The 17,192-nt window shown below is 31.8% G+C and overlaps 2 protein-coding genes across 2 annotated transcripts; both read left to right on the forward strand.

Moving 5' to 3' along the window:
- The first annotated feature begins 9,961 nt into the window (after window positions 1-9,961).
- LOC110412937 (uncharacterized) lies at window positions 9,962-10,756 on the forward strand. The gene is made up of 2 exons (XM_021423593.2): window positions 9,962-10,266; window positions 10,685-10,756. The coding sequence occupies exons 1-2, from the start codon at window positions 9,972-9,974 to the stop codon at window positions 10,699-10,701; spliced, it is 312 nt and encodes a 103-aa protein (XP_021279268.1). The 5' UTR covers window positions 9,962-9,971; the 3' UTR covers window positions 10,702-10,756.
- A 3,581-nt stretch (window positions 10,757-14,337) lies between these two features.
- On the forward strand, window positions 14,338-17,044 carry LOC110412855 (uncharacterized). The gene is made up of 3 exons (XM_021423496.1): window positions 14,338-14,447; window positions 14,610-14,680; window positions 16,591-17,044. Coding segments are annotated over exons 1-3 (390 nt in total). The 5' UTR covers window positions 14,338-14,445; the 3' UTR covers window positions 16,908-17,044.
- The last annotated feature ends 148 nt before the right edge of the window (window positions 17,045-17,192 follow it).

The following is a 17,192-nucleotide window of genomic DNA, read 5'->3' on the forward strand; positions in this document are numbered from 1 at the left end:
CATCGAATAAAATTTAAACATTAAAAACAAAACCAAGAAAATAAGAGAATAAAAGAAAAGATAGGAAAACGCAAGAGTTGTATTCTTGATCTCCAAATCTCCTTGAATCCTTCAAATTCTTCTTAGTTTCAATGACTCTGTGGCTGACTCTCAATTATGAATTTGGTGTTTTTGTTCTCTTTTTCTTTTTCCCTTTTTAAAAGTCTTTCAAAAGGTTATTTTTATAGGCTTTGAAGTTAGGTCTAGCTGTGTGAAGAAAGAAGTCAATTTCAACTAGGATTTCCTCATCCGACTATATAAGTCGTAGCTTTGCCCAGAAATCATAATTGCTCTAGGACTGCTAAAGTACATCACATTTGACAAGGGTTTTGACTACCTTCCAGGCCGAACTCTATGAAGTGCTAAACATGAAAGTTGTAGATTTTTCTCTTATATTTCCAATGGTATAAGAATCGCTTCATATGGAGCCCTATCGAGAGAGTTATAGTCAAAATACCGAAACATGTACAGTAAAAGTTTGCACCTTAAAATTGCTTTTCTTCTTTCATTAAAATTCTTTTTTCATCAAACACCTACAAAAGCACAAATAAATCAATAACAACCTATCTTAATTATATTAGCACCAAAATTAAGCATAAAATTAACTAAGATTAGATTGACTCACCTAAAATAACTAATTTCAAATAATTAAATAAAATCTATTAATTTCTATGTATTACTACAAGAACTATGCTAATTTATTATCAAAATTAAGCCCAAATAACTCTATATCTTTCAGTTATCATTGCACAAACATGGTTAAGCCAAAGACAAAGGTAGACCCTCGAAGATAGTCTAGTGTCGCTGGGCTTTCAATGCCCCACTTGTTATGCCACATCTTTCTGCTAGACCTTGGACTTCCATTTCAGTGGCAGATACTCTTGTAAAGCCAGAGGTACCGATGCTAAGTTCAACTACTCTAATCAGAAACTCTACTCTAGATGCTGCTCTTATATCCAACAATTTGTCACAAGCTAGGGCCTAAGCACTCACTTTCAGATTACCCATTCTTATTCATTCGTATGAATGTATGCTTTGTATCCTCTTAGAGGGAGATAATTTCTTCTACTTTTGTTTATATCATTATATGCATTAAGTTCATTAATGCGTTTTTATTGACAATATATTTATTTTTTAGGAATTTTGAGGAGATTGGAGTTACTCTGACCATAACAAGGATAATCACGAGTAACTTCAATGGATCTTAGCTAACTTGTAGGCATATTCCTCAAGAGCATTAGAACATGTGGCGTAAATACTAGGTAACATTAAGATTTATTCTTATTGTATATCTATCATCATTTTCATACTAATATATATTTTTTTAATGCAAAAATCTTTTGCATAGACTACTTTAGATGTAATGGACATCCACAACATATGGGAGAAGATTTACGAAGAATGCTTCAAGGATCTATTAAGGGATAAATGCGAGAAGGCCAATAAGGACACAAGTAACCTTGAAGTCGATATCCTAATAACGAAGGGTAAGCCATGACCTTGGATCACTGTAGAGGTATGGGACCAGTTAGTTGATAATATATGGTCCACATTTGAGTGGCAGGCACATGCACACAAGGCCGAATAAAATTGCCTGACAAAGAAAGACGGTAGAATAACAAAACACATAGATGGCTTTTTACCTTTTGCAATACACTATAAGAGAATGGTACATGTTTTTATTGTAGTACTACAAAAATGATTTACTTTACTAGTTGTTCTTTATGTCATTAACAATTGCGACACCATGCAATGATGTGCTTTTTATTTTTATTGTCTTTTTGTCATTGTAATATGAGGTGATGCAAAGACAAATGAAATTCTTCAAACTCTTCGAATGTACTCACGAGTGATAGAAAAGTACAAGAGAATTTATAGGCAACAGGTCCAAGGTTGTTAGTGTAAGTGATAATATATGTGTTTATATTCGATATATATATATATATATATGTAGCGATGTCTAAGTTTGCATGAGGTCTTGAGGTTGCACAAACTCCTTTGAGTCTTACGCCTAAGCCCGAGGGCTATTAATAATTAGTTACTAACATTGATCACTTAATAATGTTGACGAGCAATATTAATGACTTGTTGAAGGTGATTGTTGAGAGGTTAACGCCTTCAAATGCCTCCGCGTCTTCCTTATCACAGCAGTTGACTCTTTTGCCTCAACTACAGCAGTAGCAAGACAAACAGCCACGTTCTCAATGATCGAGTGTTATATACTTCTTTGTATTTCTTACTTTTCATGAATGTTTACATTAGAATTTTTTTATTTGTATTGATTATGGTTTGTATTACATTTTCATATTTTTAGGAACATATATATTTGCTTTTCAATAACAATATCATATAATAATTATATTACTAATAGAACAAGCAAAAAAATGATTTTTTTTAGAAAAAAATCATTTTAGCATTTATTATCGATGGAATTACCAATGGAATTCATCCATTGCCAACAGAGTTCATCAGTTAGCAATCAAATTAGAGATGAAATTCATTTATTACCTACAGAGTGCATAACAAACATATTGATGGATTACTGATGGATTCTAAGGCATTAATGATGAATAAGGCTTTTGAACTTCAAAACTGACTCCATCGGTGTTCCATTGGTAATTCAGTGGTAAAATAGTTGGAAAAATACCTATAGATTTATTCTGTTAGTGATTATGAACAGATTTACATCCGTTAGTATTACTACCAATGAAAATCACCAACGAATATCTCCAATTGCTAACAAACATATTGGCTAATGGATCAAAACCTTTACCGATAGAAATACTGACTGAATATTTGATCAGTACCCTTGCTGATGAAAAATTCCATTATTGACAGATTTTTCATTACCTATGAAAATTATGCGAACGAAAGTTTCCATCGATATACCACATTACTGATGAAATCAAAGGTATTATCGATGGAATATTTCATTGGTAATTCCCTATTTTTTGTAGTGCTAGTCCTTTCACTTTTCTAAAACTCTTGCTCCAACTTATTCCAATCTTTTTTGGGTGTTTCACAAGTCAAGATTCTTGTGAATATAACATTAGAAACAACAAAATGGACACAAGATAAGGTCTTTTATCATTTAGTCACTTCTTCATTGTGTTATTTTATTTGAACTATGGTTGGGTTTGCTCTTGAGGTAGGTGGTTCGCTTCCAATATCTACTACCTCCCATAGATCAAAAGCTCTCAAGTAAGCTTTTATTTTAATAGCCCATATAAGATAACTTTCTTAAAAAATATTGAAGGGGAAGGAGTAGTAAAATTCGTGGAGGACATATTAGAAAAGGTGGAATAGAAAACTGCTTGAAAGGAAGTGATTTTGTGCTTACTTTGTAGTTGTTCTTGCATATTTTCAACTCACAAAGGTCCTTTAAGACTTTCAATGCTCTGATGCATGTTAAAGTAAGAAGTTTATACAATCACAAAGATTAAAAGATAGAGAACTAAGAATAAAGAATATTGAAGGCTTATGTAATTGCTCGGCCAAATGGAATGCACAAAATTTCATTACTTATGCCACTTACATTTCAAATTAAAAATAAAATAGCAAGTTTTTTTAGGAATTTGGTACAATTATTGAATGCAAATACAAATTACAATAAGCAAATATTACAAGCAAAGTAAACTGAAATGAAATAAAGAAATAAAGATTTCAAGTCAACAAACTCCATATTCTCTTGTCTGACACTAGCTTGCTAAATAATAAGCATTAGACAAATCATACAATGGCTGTAGAAGGGTTCTTGTCATAAGTAGAGAGGTATTGCTGTAAATAAGTAAAAAAAATGTGATGGAGGTGACATAAAGGAAGATTAGAGCAATCTCTGAAGTACTAAGTGTTGTGGCAGGTAAAAAAGAATAAGTAAGTGGTAAAGTAATATTAAGAACAGGACATAAAAGAATTAAGTAAAAGAGAATTTAAAAGAGCAACAAAGAGTGAAAAGTGTGTTTACACTAGCTTAAGAAACATTATTCCCTTAAAATGAATTGTCAAAGCTCTATAGTTAAAGACAAAAGAAATAGTTACTCAAGAATAGACTTTAATGTACACAATGAGTAACATTATTGAAAAGAGTTTTAATGTACATAATAGGTAACATTTACTAAATAATAGTAGTTTTATTGTATATAATGAGTAATGATTAAAAACCCATTATGTGGTTATTATTCATTAATATTATACTAAGATTATTTCTTGAGAAGAAAGAAAGAGGGAAAATGTATAAAGGAAAAAGGTATGAGAAAACATAGTAAGAGGGAGAAACACTTGTGATTCAAGAAAAGATTAAAAAATAGACCTAATAGCTACTTTTATATCTAAGCAACCAAGGAAAACTTTGTAGAACATTGCATGGTGACACTAACCTATTAACCCTCCCTACTAGTTCCGGGTTACTTTCATTGCATCCATATGAAAAATTTAGAGTTTTAGGGCTTTAAAATTTTAGGAAAAATTTCATTTTATCCTTTGTTGTTCAATTTTCTACCTACATAAGTATACGTATTGCAAAGATAATATATTAATGAGTAAAATATCAATCTCATAGAGAATTGAATCAATTCTTATTCTTAACTATTAAATTTGTAACACCTTAATTTTATCCAAACAATTACATTTAAAATTATTTTAAAAAAATTAAAATAATAAATTAAAATTACAATTAAATAGTAATTTTATTTTATAAAACTCACTTAACTACTAGACCTAAGATTATGATGTCCCTCAATACTTCATCTGATTATTGTCTCTCTCTCTCTTAACTTAGTTTAATGGATTAAGTTGTTAACTTAGAGTCCTAAATTATTTACAAACCTCTGTCGAGTTTCTCATAAAAGTACCTCTCTTAATTAATTTACTATATGTCTATGCAAATTAAATTAAAAAAGATTCATTAAGTTTGTGCTCTAATTTTAGTTACGTATGGCTTATAAGTGTATGTCTACCCTATATGTAAATTAAACTACCTAATCAACTAAGTGCATTTGATCATACTCTATTCTATTCAAGGTCTACCTAAATCTCCTTCGTTAAGGTTTAACCTAAGTTTCTAATTCAATCTAATTGGTGATCAGCAATTAGAAGCATTGAGAATAGAATAAAATAAACAACCCAAATCCATCAAACATAAGTAAAATAGAGATCAATAATTCAGACTACACATTGAGTTCAATCATAACCTTAGATAAACAATTTAATTCCTTATCAAGTCACACATCATCATCAAATAAAGTTTAAATGTTGAAACTAAACCAAGAAAAATAAAAAATAAAGAAACTCCAAGAGTGAAACTCTTGATCTCCAAATCTTCTTGAATCCTTCAATTTCTTTTCAGCTCCAATGAGACTTTTTTTTATCAATAATTTTTTGGCTTGAATCTCATTTGTCAATCTAGTGTTTTTTCCTCTCTTCCTTTCAAAAGTCCTTCAAAAGGTTATTTTTATAAGGTCAAGTTGGGTAAAGAAAGAAGTCAAATTCCAATCAAGATTTCCTCATCAGACTATGTGGGTTGTGGCCTACTACCTCCAAAGCCGTAGCCTACACCATTTAAATAGTTGAAATCGTAATTGTTATAGGACCGCTACAGTGCATCAACTTCAATAAGTTTTTGACTACATTCCATGCTAAACTAGGTGAAGTAGTAAATATGAAATTGTATTTTTTTCTTTTCTCTTTCCAACGGTCTAAGAATCATCTCATTTGGAGTTTCGTAGAGAGACTTATGGTGAAAATACTAAAGTATATGCAGTGGAAGTCTACCTCCTGAAATTGCTCTTCTCCTTCCACTAAAATTCCTCTTTCATCAAACACCTACAAAAGCACAAATAAATCAATAACAACCTATCTTAATTACATTAACAACAATTTAAGCATAAAATTAATTAAGATTAGATTGACTAACCTAAATTAACTAATTCAAAATAATTTAAATAAAACCTAGTAATTTTTATGCATTACTACAATAACTAAGCTAAATTACTATCAAAATTAGACCCAAATAACTCTATATGATAGAATTATCATCCTTACTTTTTTTCAATCTACGATAGAAGTATCGGTACTTTTGGAATAGGTATTGATACTTTTGTTCTGGGTTTACAAGTGTCGATACTTTATTCAACAGATGCATTTTTGGGTTTCAAGTATTACCTATGAATAGGTAATGATACTTTTGGTTTAGAATGTAGTTTTCATGACTAAAACCAAAGTATTTGACCTTCTTTAAGTCCCTAACTTTAAAATAAACTCATTTCACAATGAAAACACCCATTTTTAGGTTGTATATGTTCAAAAATATCATTAGAAAACATAAATCTACACGTTCACCAAGGTAAGTTACAACTTTAACCTGTTATTAAGGGTTGTGGTTTCACATATGGTCTTTTCACAAATAAAATAATGCCCTAAAACTATATAAACCCCCCTCAGACATTGTTACACTTTCTCTCTCTATTCTTGGCCTCTCTTTTTTCTCTAATTTTTTTTCACCTTTCTAAAGCATTTTAAACCATTTAAACTCATGTTTGAGTTTAAATTTTCATTTTAAAGACTTTTTGAGGTAAGGCTTCCGCATCTTAAACATCTAATCTTTGGGTTTTGATTTCCAGAATTTGTGGTTCCTAAAAATCTATTTTCCTCTCTAAAATTTAGGTTTTTGATTGGTTTTGGTCTTCACAAGCTTGACAAAGTAAATAAGAACTCTAACTAGTTAAAATATAAAATCATAGTTATATTAGATTGTAGTTACTGATTTTAGGTTAGAGAATGATTGAAGAAATTTGTAGAAGGATAAATGGGTATTTATGAAAGTTATGAATAAGGAAAAAGGTATTAATAATTCATTATACATGGATAGTTTCTGTTAAAACATTTAATGGCTTTGAAAGGTTGAGTTCTTTGTCAAAAGTTGCTAAAGGGAATGACACACTTTGATAAGGTAAGTAAATATGATAGTTTTAATTATTTTGATATAATTAAGCATGCCTTATCTACAATTTCTTATGAAAATCTCATTTCGATGAAGTATAGATTATGAAAAAGGATTTGTCATCTCTTAACAAGTTTAAATGAGTTTAAAGAAATATATGTATATGTTATGTAAATATGCATATTATGTATTTAATTTGTGAATGGGGAAGAAGCACTTTAAATGTTTTGATATCTTAAAATTATGAATTTGTATGTTAATTGATAGTATGTCTAATATTAGATATTTATGATGAAAATAATTTTGAAAAGACTTTAGCATCAGATCACTTTGTTTTGATAATTTAGATTGAATTGATGACATTAGAGGATTTATGTCTTAACATTTGGATTGTATAAGTGAATGATTTCACCCAATGCATTTTGTTATAACGATTTGAAATGAATCTAATTTGGAAATGTTTTATTGGAGCCTATTAAGATAAGGATTTGTGGTTAGCAACAATAGACACTAGCCATTATGCGTAATGATCTGTATGGTTTATGATCAGTTGCTTTACGCACCGGACCACATAGGTTTGACAACACCCTTTGTATGTTCTAGATAGTGGGGACGATACCTTATCCTTTAATTATTTGAAAGTAAGTGGCTAGATACAATAGACTATATATATATGTATATATTATATACGTATTGGTGTTTCAACATTTGTTGTTTGTCTAGATAGTCGGGATGATACTCTATCCTCTATTTCTGTTAGTTTTTCTTCAGTAGTACTCTACAAAAGTTCAATGTTTTGTAGATGAGATTTCATACTATGATTGATGAATCATGAGATTGAATTTAAAAGTGGATATAGATGATTTGCATTTCTAAAATTTCGAAACTTAAGGCTTATTTTTGAAATTTGCATTCTTTTAAAGGGACTTTGAGATACATTTGACTTGGTTATATTCAAGGAAGCTCTTCAAAGATTTTATGTACATTTATAACCTTCAGAATTGGGTTTGATCATACTTTGAAAGCGAGATATGAAAATATTTGAGTTTTGAACTTATGTTCACATTTTTTTACTAAAAATGTATTTTTGTAACTACTAGTCCGGTTAGCTTGTTTCCCTTCCCTGTATTTACTCATGAAGTTATTTATAACTAACACACGTAAGATGCATTTTTTGCTTCAAGATCAATAGTCTATTTGGCTTGTTTTCCTTTGGAGGGAGCTACTTTATTCTATGGTAGGGGGTCTAAAGTCATCTAGTGTAGTCACCCATTTTTTTTAAGTTGTACTCCACCGTCCATACTGCCCATATTGTCTTTGTTTGTCTATTAAAGGATTATTGAACTCTATTTTATACTTTGTATTAAGTATTTACACTTTGATTTGGCCACAAAAAGGCTTATTACTCCAACTATTTTGAAAAGTATTTCTATTTTTCAATATTGAGCACGAAATGGTGCATATGGATTTTTTGGAATTGAATTTTAATGTGTACATGGTGATGCGTCCCATGGATTTTATAGTTTATACTTGGTTTCTATTTGTATTTCTAAAGCTTTCATGGGTCGAGTGGGACTTTCTTATTAGATCCTTTGTCGATTATGATCTCAGATTTGAGATGTGACACAATCGAGCAAGGTTGAGAACAATGTGTAGAAGAGCTAAGTCAAAGAGAATTTGAAAGGGAAAGCTAAAAGTGAAAAATGTGTTTGCATTAGCTCAAGAAATCTTCTTTTCCTAAAATGAATTGTCAAAACTCTATATATAGAGGCAAAAGAAACAATTACTGAAGAATGGACTTTAATGCATATCATAAGTAACATTATTGAAAAGACCTTTAATGCACATAATGGGTAATGGTTAAGAAAATCCATTATATTGATATTAAGGTAGCGTTTTATTCTATATAATGAGTAATGTTAGAAATCCATTATGTCACCATTGAAGTAGTTAGTTTTATGATAATTAATAGTGTAATAAGACTTGGTTTTGAGTAGAAAGTAAGAGAGAAAACGTATGAGAAAAAAGAATAGAACATCTTAAGGTGAAACTAACCTATAGATGCTATCACTTGTTCTTGATTACTTTTATTACCATATGCGTAAAGTAGTTGTTTTTGTTAGTCTCTATATAACATCGTTATTGTAAAACACCTGTTAAAAAAAATATAGATATCATGTTCAAATAAGTTCTTGAACTATTCAAGAAAATTCAATTAGGCTTTAATTCATCTATTGCGTTCAATGAAGCCTCTATACTTTTATTTTGAGTCAAATAAGCTTTTATGACTAATGATTAACTAATTGTCATTAATCAAAATGTCACTTGTTATTTTATACTCGTATGATGTTGACGTGACATTGAGTAGAGGGTGAAAAATATCTCATGTCATGTAATTATGCCACATCAGCGTAGTATATAATTATTTATTATGACATGTCAACATGTCACTTGAATGTTACATGACATAAAATGATAAATCACATTTTGATTATATCAACCATTCATCATAAGGACTTATTTAACTTGAAACAAAAATATAAAGACTTATTTGACTAAAAATAAAAATATTAGAGTTTTATTAAATGTAATAAAAAAATAAAAATTTATTTAAATTTATTTAGATATATTTAATATCAATAATAAATTAATAAGTAAAATCAACTATGTACACCCACGTTCAAAAGCTTCAAAAATTGGGGCCAAGCATGTCTACAAGTTGATGTTAGGTTCAACAATCATCAACCTTGGGGGCTAGAATCTTTAGCATTTTAAGTACAAGAGTGAACACTGAACCCTGTTCTTAACGCATTGGAGAGGAAAAATTAGATATGCGAAATCGGTATGATTGACTAAAGGATACTTCCCAGAAATGTAGGAAATTAGACTTTCCTATTTACATGTACTTATAACTTAATTTGTTGCGACGTATGGAGAAGTCAGAAGAAGAAAATAAACTGCTTACAAGATGAGAAAACAAACTTACCAACCGGAGATGGAGTTGACAAGAGAGAAAGAGGAACATGCAATACCAGAAAAAGAGATAGAGCCAAGAATAATTTCCAAGCAAGAAGATGTAGAAGACAAAAATGGCACCAAGAGAACTAGGACTATAAGTTGTCCTACAAACTGTGAATACCTCATCCCCCCTGACAATGAGGGCTTTGACGGACATAAAATTCCAGAAGGAATGGGCTTAGAGGATACAGCTGCTGAGCTTAAGGAGAAGCCAAGAGGGGAGGGAAAAGGAAGGAAGGTGATCAATCTGGAGATGCCAACTGGTCTATTGAGTAAGTACCCATACATGTGCAGAAGAAGTAATTCTTCTGGTGAAATTTAAGCCTTTTTTTTTCTCAGTGTTAAGAAACTTATTCAAGTACTATTGTCTCTTAAATAGGATATAATTGGCAGTCATCAAATTTGCAACGAGAAGGAACTATTAGATAAAATGGTTAAGAAACACTCGAAAAAACTGGTGTTCAAACTGAAAAACATCTAGCCTTAGAAATTATTTGATTCTAACTTCTATGCGTGTTGGAAGGATTTAAATTACATATATGCCAAAGACTTAAAATGGCTCAATTACTTTAAGGAATACTACACAAAATGGTTAGTTCCCAACTGATATTGAATCCCTTATTCTTAATTTGATGTTGTATGCTTTTGTTATTTGCCGATGCATGCCTTTGTTTCTAATGATTTTCTCAGGAACAGAATGTTTCTAGGCAAGCAAGGAAGGCTGCCAAAGTGAGGAGAGCACACTACCAATTGGAACTATTGGTACATCTCCCACTTGTGCATCTTATCAGCATGCATGTTTAAATTGTTTATTTTTTCTGGTCAGAAATGTTTAGTGTGTTTCTTGGATATACTTACCAATGCCTACATGTGAATGCTATGCATCTGTGTAGTGTTCATGTCTATGTGAATTTCTCTGTCTTCATCATCTTTATATTAGATTATATATAGTAATGAGAATTTGATTATGCAGAAAAGAAGAAAGACAAATGCCTAAAACAGGGAGGCCAAGGAAGAATTTGAGTTAGTCTGCATTTACCTTGTGACTGTGTGCTTTATTCCATCATAAAATTTCTCATGCTCAGCTTAGTATACCGGTAATAACTTCAATGTACTTGAGTCTTAGGAACTGTGATTGACAATCAACTATAAGAACAATGAAAAAGTTAGTTTTCCCATGGCTTCTCAGGTGTCATTAAGTTTGTTACAATTTAGAGTGAGCTTTTTTTTTTTTTTGAAAAATAGAATGAACTTGCTATCCTGGTTATAAATAGTGTACTGCTTATATTAATATCATGCCAAATGATTTAATGATGCTTGTGTTAATGCAGAAAAAAAAAAATTGGTTCAGTTCCTGTTTTTATCCTCTCACAGAACATAAATTTTCTTAAAACCATCATATGGTTTTCCATATTCTCATAACAAAATTTTGGTTTCCTTGCACTGACCTGATTGTACAATTTCCAATATAGCTTTCAGACATGTGCTATGAGCCATATTTGCATTTCTGATGCACATGACTGAGTGGTGTGAAAAATTACATTAAGAGCTGTGCTGGATGATTGCCTGACTGCCCTTAACATATGTCTGATGGTAACAGTTAAGTATTTTGCCCTTAAGAGTATACATTGAGACTTAGTTGAGTTCTTCTGGTAACAATGTCATAAATAAATTGTACATGCCCTCATGGTCTTTTTCTTTCCTGAAATATATGTTGTCGTAAGCCTTATGCTATGGCACCTGAGGTGTCATGGAGAAAGAAACAGAGTGAAATAAAAATCAGAGTTTATGCATTACCTTTGATCTTTGTTTTTCTTTGGTTTTTTTTTTTTGTTTGATAAACATGAGTTACATTCTTCTATTTGCTGCAAATGCATTGTGCTGATGGGTCAGAAAAATAAAATGATGAAGCTTAAGCAGTATTTTTATCGCTTATGAGATACCAACTAGTCCCAGGATTAAGAAAGCAAGAATGTTCTAATAGTTGAACAGGGGCACTAACCTCAAACCCGAATTTGCCATAATTACTTTGACCATAAACATGATCATGATGTCCATCCAAAAAAATTTTAGAAAAGGAAGACCAAATGTATGATAGCAACAATGTTGCGGTTCAGAGTTGCCAAATAATAAGAGAATCCTTTAAGGAACAATCCCAAGAAAATTTAGTAGTCTGCAGGAAATATAGCTGGCTTTGTGCATACAAAAAATGAGCAGCAGAGAAAGAAAAGCAAAGGGAACAAACCCGCTTTTTTGTCTTTTTATGCTTTAGGTTGGGTTGAATCCTTTTTGTTGCACATAAGACATTTTATAATTTTTGTCTTATTACATGGATATGGAGATAATAAATGTTTTCAGCAGTTTTCTTCAGAAAGCAGTCAAAGCTTTTGTTTTATATTAAGTTCTCAATTCTTTTGAAATTATCTTCATCTTGCACTTGATACTTTGCCTGTGGTTGGACCCTAAAAGTAATTTAGAACCCTCAGGAAAGTTGTGTTTGAAGGCAGTCATTGTATATGTTAAATGAAGTCTTGCAAGAAAATACCAACAACTGCTACAATCAAATAGTTTAGCCTGAGGTCTAGATTACACTAATATAGCTCAAGGTGTAGCATTGCTCTAATAAATGTTAAAATAATAAATACGAGGTAAAGGGGGAAAAAATTGAAAAGATGATTATTAGGAGAGGGGTACTATTCTTCTTAACAAACACAATCTTTGTTATTATCTGTCAATGGTTGTTCCCCTTTAGAACAAAAGTGATAAATGGTTCTGTCTTTCGGGATGGGTATGACACAGGCAGTTCATACTTCATACATCATTGTTGAGATGGTGATCTTCCAGCATGAAATTCATAATAATTAGTCCTAATGCTTTTTCAGCTTCTTTCTTTTTTGTTAAACTGTCTTAACACATTTGGTATGAGAAACAGATATGCTCTATATATGTATAGCCAATGCATGCTATTCTGTCCATTCCAAAAATGGGAGCCTGTGCTTTAACTACTATGATGAAGTTTCCTTACACGCTGGATTGTGATTAATTTTTTGCATTAATGATTTGAATCTTTTCAGATTTTCTTCCATATTTAGACTTTGCAGATAGATGTTGAAGAACAAAAGAAATTCATTTGACAGATAATTAGCATGAAAATTTGACTAGGACCTGATTTTAAGCTTGAATGTGAATTAATTTTCAACTGAATAGTATCATGTGTAACTCATAATTAAATTATGAACCTGGAATCATAAAACACATGTAAGCCATGGATGCAATAAGATGAAGCCTAAAGCCAACCCTCTCTCTTTCTTACCATTTGTCTGTCTTTCGGGCATTCCAAAAATTCAAACGTTTGTCTCATAGGAGTAGACTGCAGGATGGTGTTCCTTTACATTAGTAAAATGTTCCCACTCAAATTAAAATAAATTTGTGATCATATTGTAAGAATTGAGAGAAAATGAACCTAGTTTGCAAATGATGGCTGCCTGAGCTGTGACAGTTACTCATAATTAATGAATAAAGGAGCCATAAGTTCAGATAATTAACAGCAAAGAGTGACACAGAGAACTCTATCCCATTCTTACATTCCATTCCTTAATTGATTTCACTTTCCTTAGTGACATTCATAAACCAAACTCAAAACTTTACTGCAAGAACCCATAACGTCTTTTCAACACAAATTTTTATTTCTGTTCTGTCTGAATTGCAAAAATGAGGATTAGAAAGAGATTTCCCTCATTTCCAACCATACCAAGCTCAGTTGACTCATCAGAGGACGTTCCATCTCAGAAAGAAGAAATGGAAGTGTCCTCTTTACCTGCACCTGGTAACGGACCAGCTAGAGAAGCACCAGAGGAGGTGGACACTGATTGGCAGTCTATAATGGCAAGAGCACACAGACTGCTTGGATGTTCATCCTATGCCTCTAATCACACTATCAGATCACATGTGCAAGAGGAACATTCCAGCACTAACCCTGTCAATAATGGAGAAACTGGCATTGAAATTCAATCAACAACTGGAAGGAACAAGAAGAGACTTTTGAAACAAGAAAATCCAAGACAAACAATGGTTTTTTTTTTTTGAGTGATTTCTATTCATTTGGATCCTTTCCTTATGTCCCCTTGTCATTTTTTTTTGTGTTTCACAATTTTTCATTTCTTGGAGTTCATTGTTCATGAGATGTTGATCTATTAATGATCTTACAGGTCTGATAAATTTCCATGATCAGTCTGTTCTGATCTTCGAAGATCTTCAATCATGCAACAGTTTATTTCTCCATCTATTCCTAGACTATTGCTTTAAATCAACTTATACTAGTCAGTAGACTGCCATGGTTGAGTGATATATCATTTACTGATTTTGCTTTCACATGATTTTTTGTATAGGCCATTGAACAAGGAGGTGGAAATGCTCAAAAACAGATATCTAACCTTTTTCCTAATTCTCAAATGTACAATTTTTAATTCTCAACCTACTAAATTTATGTATCCAATGGTGAATTAGAACTGATAATTTGAAGCAAACTATCCATATGTTCAGAATTTTAAGTGTATAAATGACATGTGTTTCATCTTAATAACATTGATTAACTAGCTGAATTTTGATGATATAGGATGGGAAATTGCTCTTGTACTACTATATGCACTACCAAGGGTACGACTGTTTCATCTTCTTCCTGTCAAGGTATGCTTTCTTCGCTAAAGGTATAAACTGGATATTCAAAATTCAGTTTTTTTTTTTCGCGCCTTTAGGACGTTAGTAATCATAACTTTGCCATTTGTACGTCAACGAGGGAAAGTTGGCAGTAATGCTTAATGATGATATAATTACCATTTAAAACGGTCTAAAAAACATTTGAAAATATTAGGTAAGCGAAACCCTCGAATGAATGCTACCTCTTTGTAATGGAATATCTTCATTTCGACTCTTAACAGCACCTTTTTTTGTTTATTTTTCTTCTATTCCCCTTTATATAGCTGCAAAACTAATCAAGGACAGTGCTAAGTGCTAAATGTAGTCTCAAAATCAGAAAAGATATATAGCTGGTTGTTTGTTTAGTGCTACTTTAACGGCCAGTGGCAAATATATAGCCTCTGAATCTCTTCAAGATATATTACATTACAAAGAAAGAGAATGCATTTCAAAAGCATGATTTTCCTTTTGGTACATGGATAGTATAATTTCTCGTGCATTATAAATATTCAGAAGACTCTTTAACATGAAAATATTAAAGATGTATAACTTTTCATAGATCAGCATATTAAAGACGTAAAATCATATTCCCTGTATAGTAGGACTTGTAAGTAAGTTAACATTTCTTTTATTAGGTTATGTTTATTTATCATTTATCAAGCGAGATAACAATATTCTCAGCTTCTTTTGGTATGAGTCTGTCTTCCAGCTTAATCATGTCAAAGAAGAGCCCTTGTAACCAAAAGTTGATGGTACAATTGAGCATTGAAATATTTTTATAATAGCGTTATTAGGTTACCATGTAGCTGATCTATAAGATGCTGCAATTAAGCAATCTGGAATTGCATTCTATGGTCATTCTCTTTTAGAATTCCCATCATTGCTACATAGCCTTCCCTCGTGTGTTTTCAACAAGACTGTGCTGTTATATATATATATATATGTATATATAGGAAAACCCTTATATCAATAGATTCATAAGAACAACTATTGCTCAAAAGTACAAAAGCAATCTTTCTAGAGGTTCAATAGATCTTTTACCTGACCTTTTGGTCTAATATGAATACTACTTCTCTTGCCGACAAGTTTTGTTTAGAAACACTGTTGGAGTAGAGTGCATCCATTTCCTTATAAAAGCATTAGTTCATGCATGGAGATACTGCTTGAAGTTTCATAGTGTGTGTGTGAATTTAAAAAAGATAAGAACAGAAAAGACACCATAAGGTAGATATGCAAAGTAGAAACTGAATGTCTAACATGCCATGGTTATTGATATTGATTTTGTTGGAGATTACAGAGAGAGTTCAGTATGCATAATATGTAATCCTTTATAATTAGGTAATAGTATTGTCTTTTCCTAGAAGTCACCTTTATGTATGTGAGCTGTAGTGTGGGATAATTTAGATTTGGCAGGTGTTATTATGCCTTCAACATCAATAGTCAGATATTACTCAATTTGCAGAAGAAATTTTTCATTTTTCTTAAGAAAGACATATATGTGAGGAAATTGGAAAGAATAAACATATGTCTACATATTGATGAAAAGTGCCTTGGAGAAGCTTAAATAGGAAGACATTATTAATAATTATAATGTGAATGTAAGTCCGATCCACATCACCTCTTCATCCTTGAATGATTCTGGAGCAGAAAGTGAAATATACCACCTCTTCATCCAAGAAAAGACATGGCTCATGATTAGGTATACGTCTTTGTACAAGTCAAACTTATAAAATACATTTTTCAACCTATATGTGCAAGCAAGGATATTATACAATCGCTTGCACAAAGTGTCTTTTAAGACCATTTTCATGTAATATTGAGCTGCCATTGTCGTTTCCCCTTTCACATTTGATCCAGGACAGAAACTTTCATGGCTTGTTTCCTTTAAATTTGTTACTCAGGTGATGCAAACAGGATATTTCGGGGGAATAGCAAGCATGAAGGAGCTGAAACCACCATGAGGACTGGTGGTGGTAGTTGGAAGGAAGGGACCGATAACTTGATGGTAGGATCACCCAGACTTGCTTGTCCTAAAGGCTGCGGCGGTTACCAGGACGAGCGTGAAGATGATGAGGAATATTCATCTGGCCCTATTAAGAAGAAAGTTAAGACAAGGAAATTAAGCAGCATTTATGCTGACAGCAGAAGCCTAATGCCTAGCTCTTTAAAGGTGAATGAGAGTAAGGAAGCAGATGGGAAGTCAGCAGGTGAAGACTGAAGGGCTCAATGAGTGAAGATATACATCCTCGAGGTTAAGATGAATTAAGCTTCAAAAACTATAGCAGTAATTTGATGATATACATAGTAAATGCTAAACGCAGCCTGCATTAAGCAAACTTGACTTAATAATTATCTCCAAACAATGCTTTAATTTCTCTTGTTTATGATTTTCTGGGGATGTTTCAGAAAAATTGAATTATATATGGAGAGTTTGTTTGCAATTTGGTGTTGTTTCTAAATGCTGTTACCTACCTTAACTGTTGTTCTTTTTTTTTTTTTTTTT

This window comes from Theobroma umbraticum, unplaced genomic scaffold (genome assembly GCF_002168275.2).
Source record: "Theobroma umbraticum cultivar Fairchild unplaced genomic scaffold, ASM216827v3 scaffold_95.0, whole genome shotgun sequence".
Taxonomy (NCBI): domain Eukaryota; kingdom Viridiplantae; phylum Streptophyta; class Magnoliopsida; order Malvales; family Malvaceae; genus Theobroma; species Theobroma umbraticum.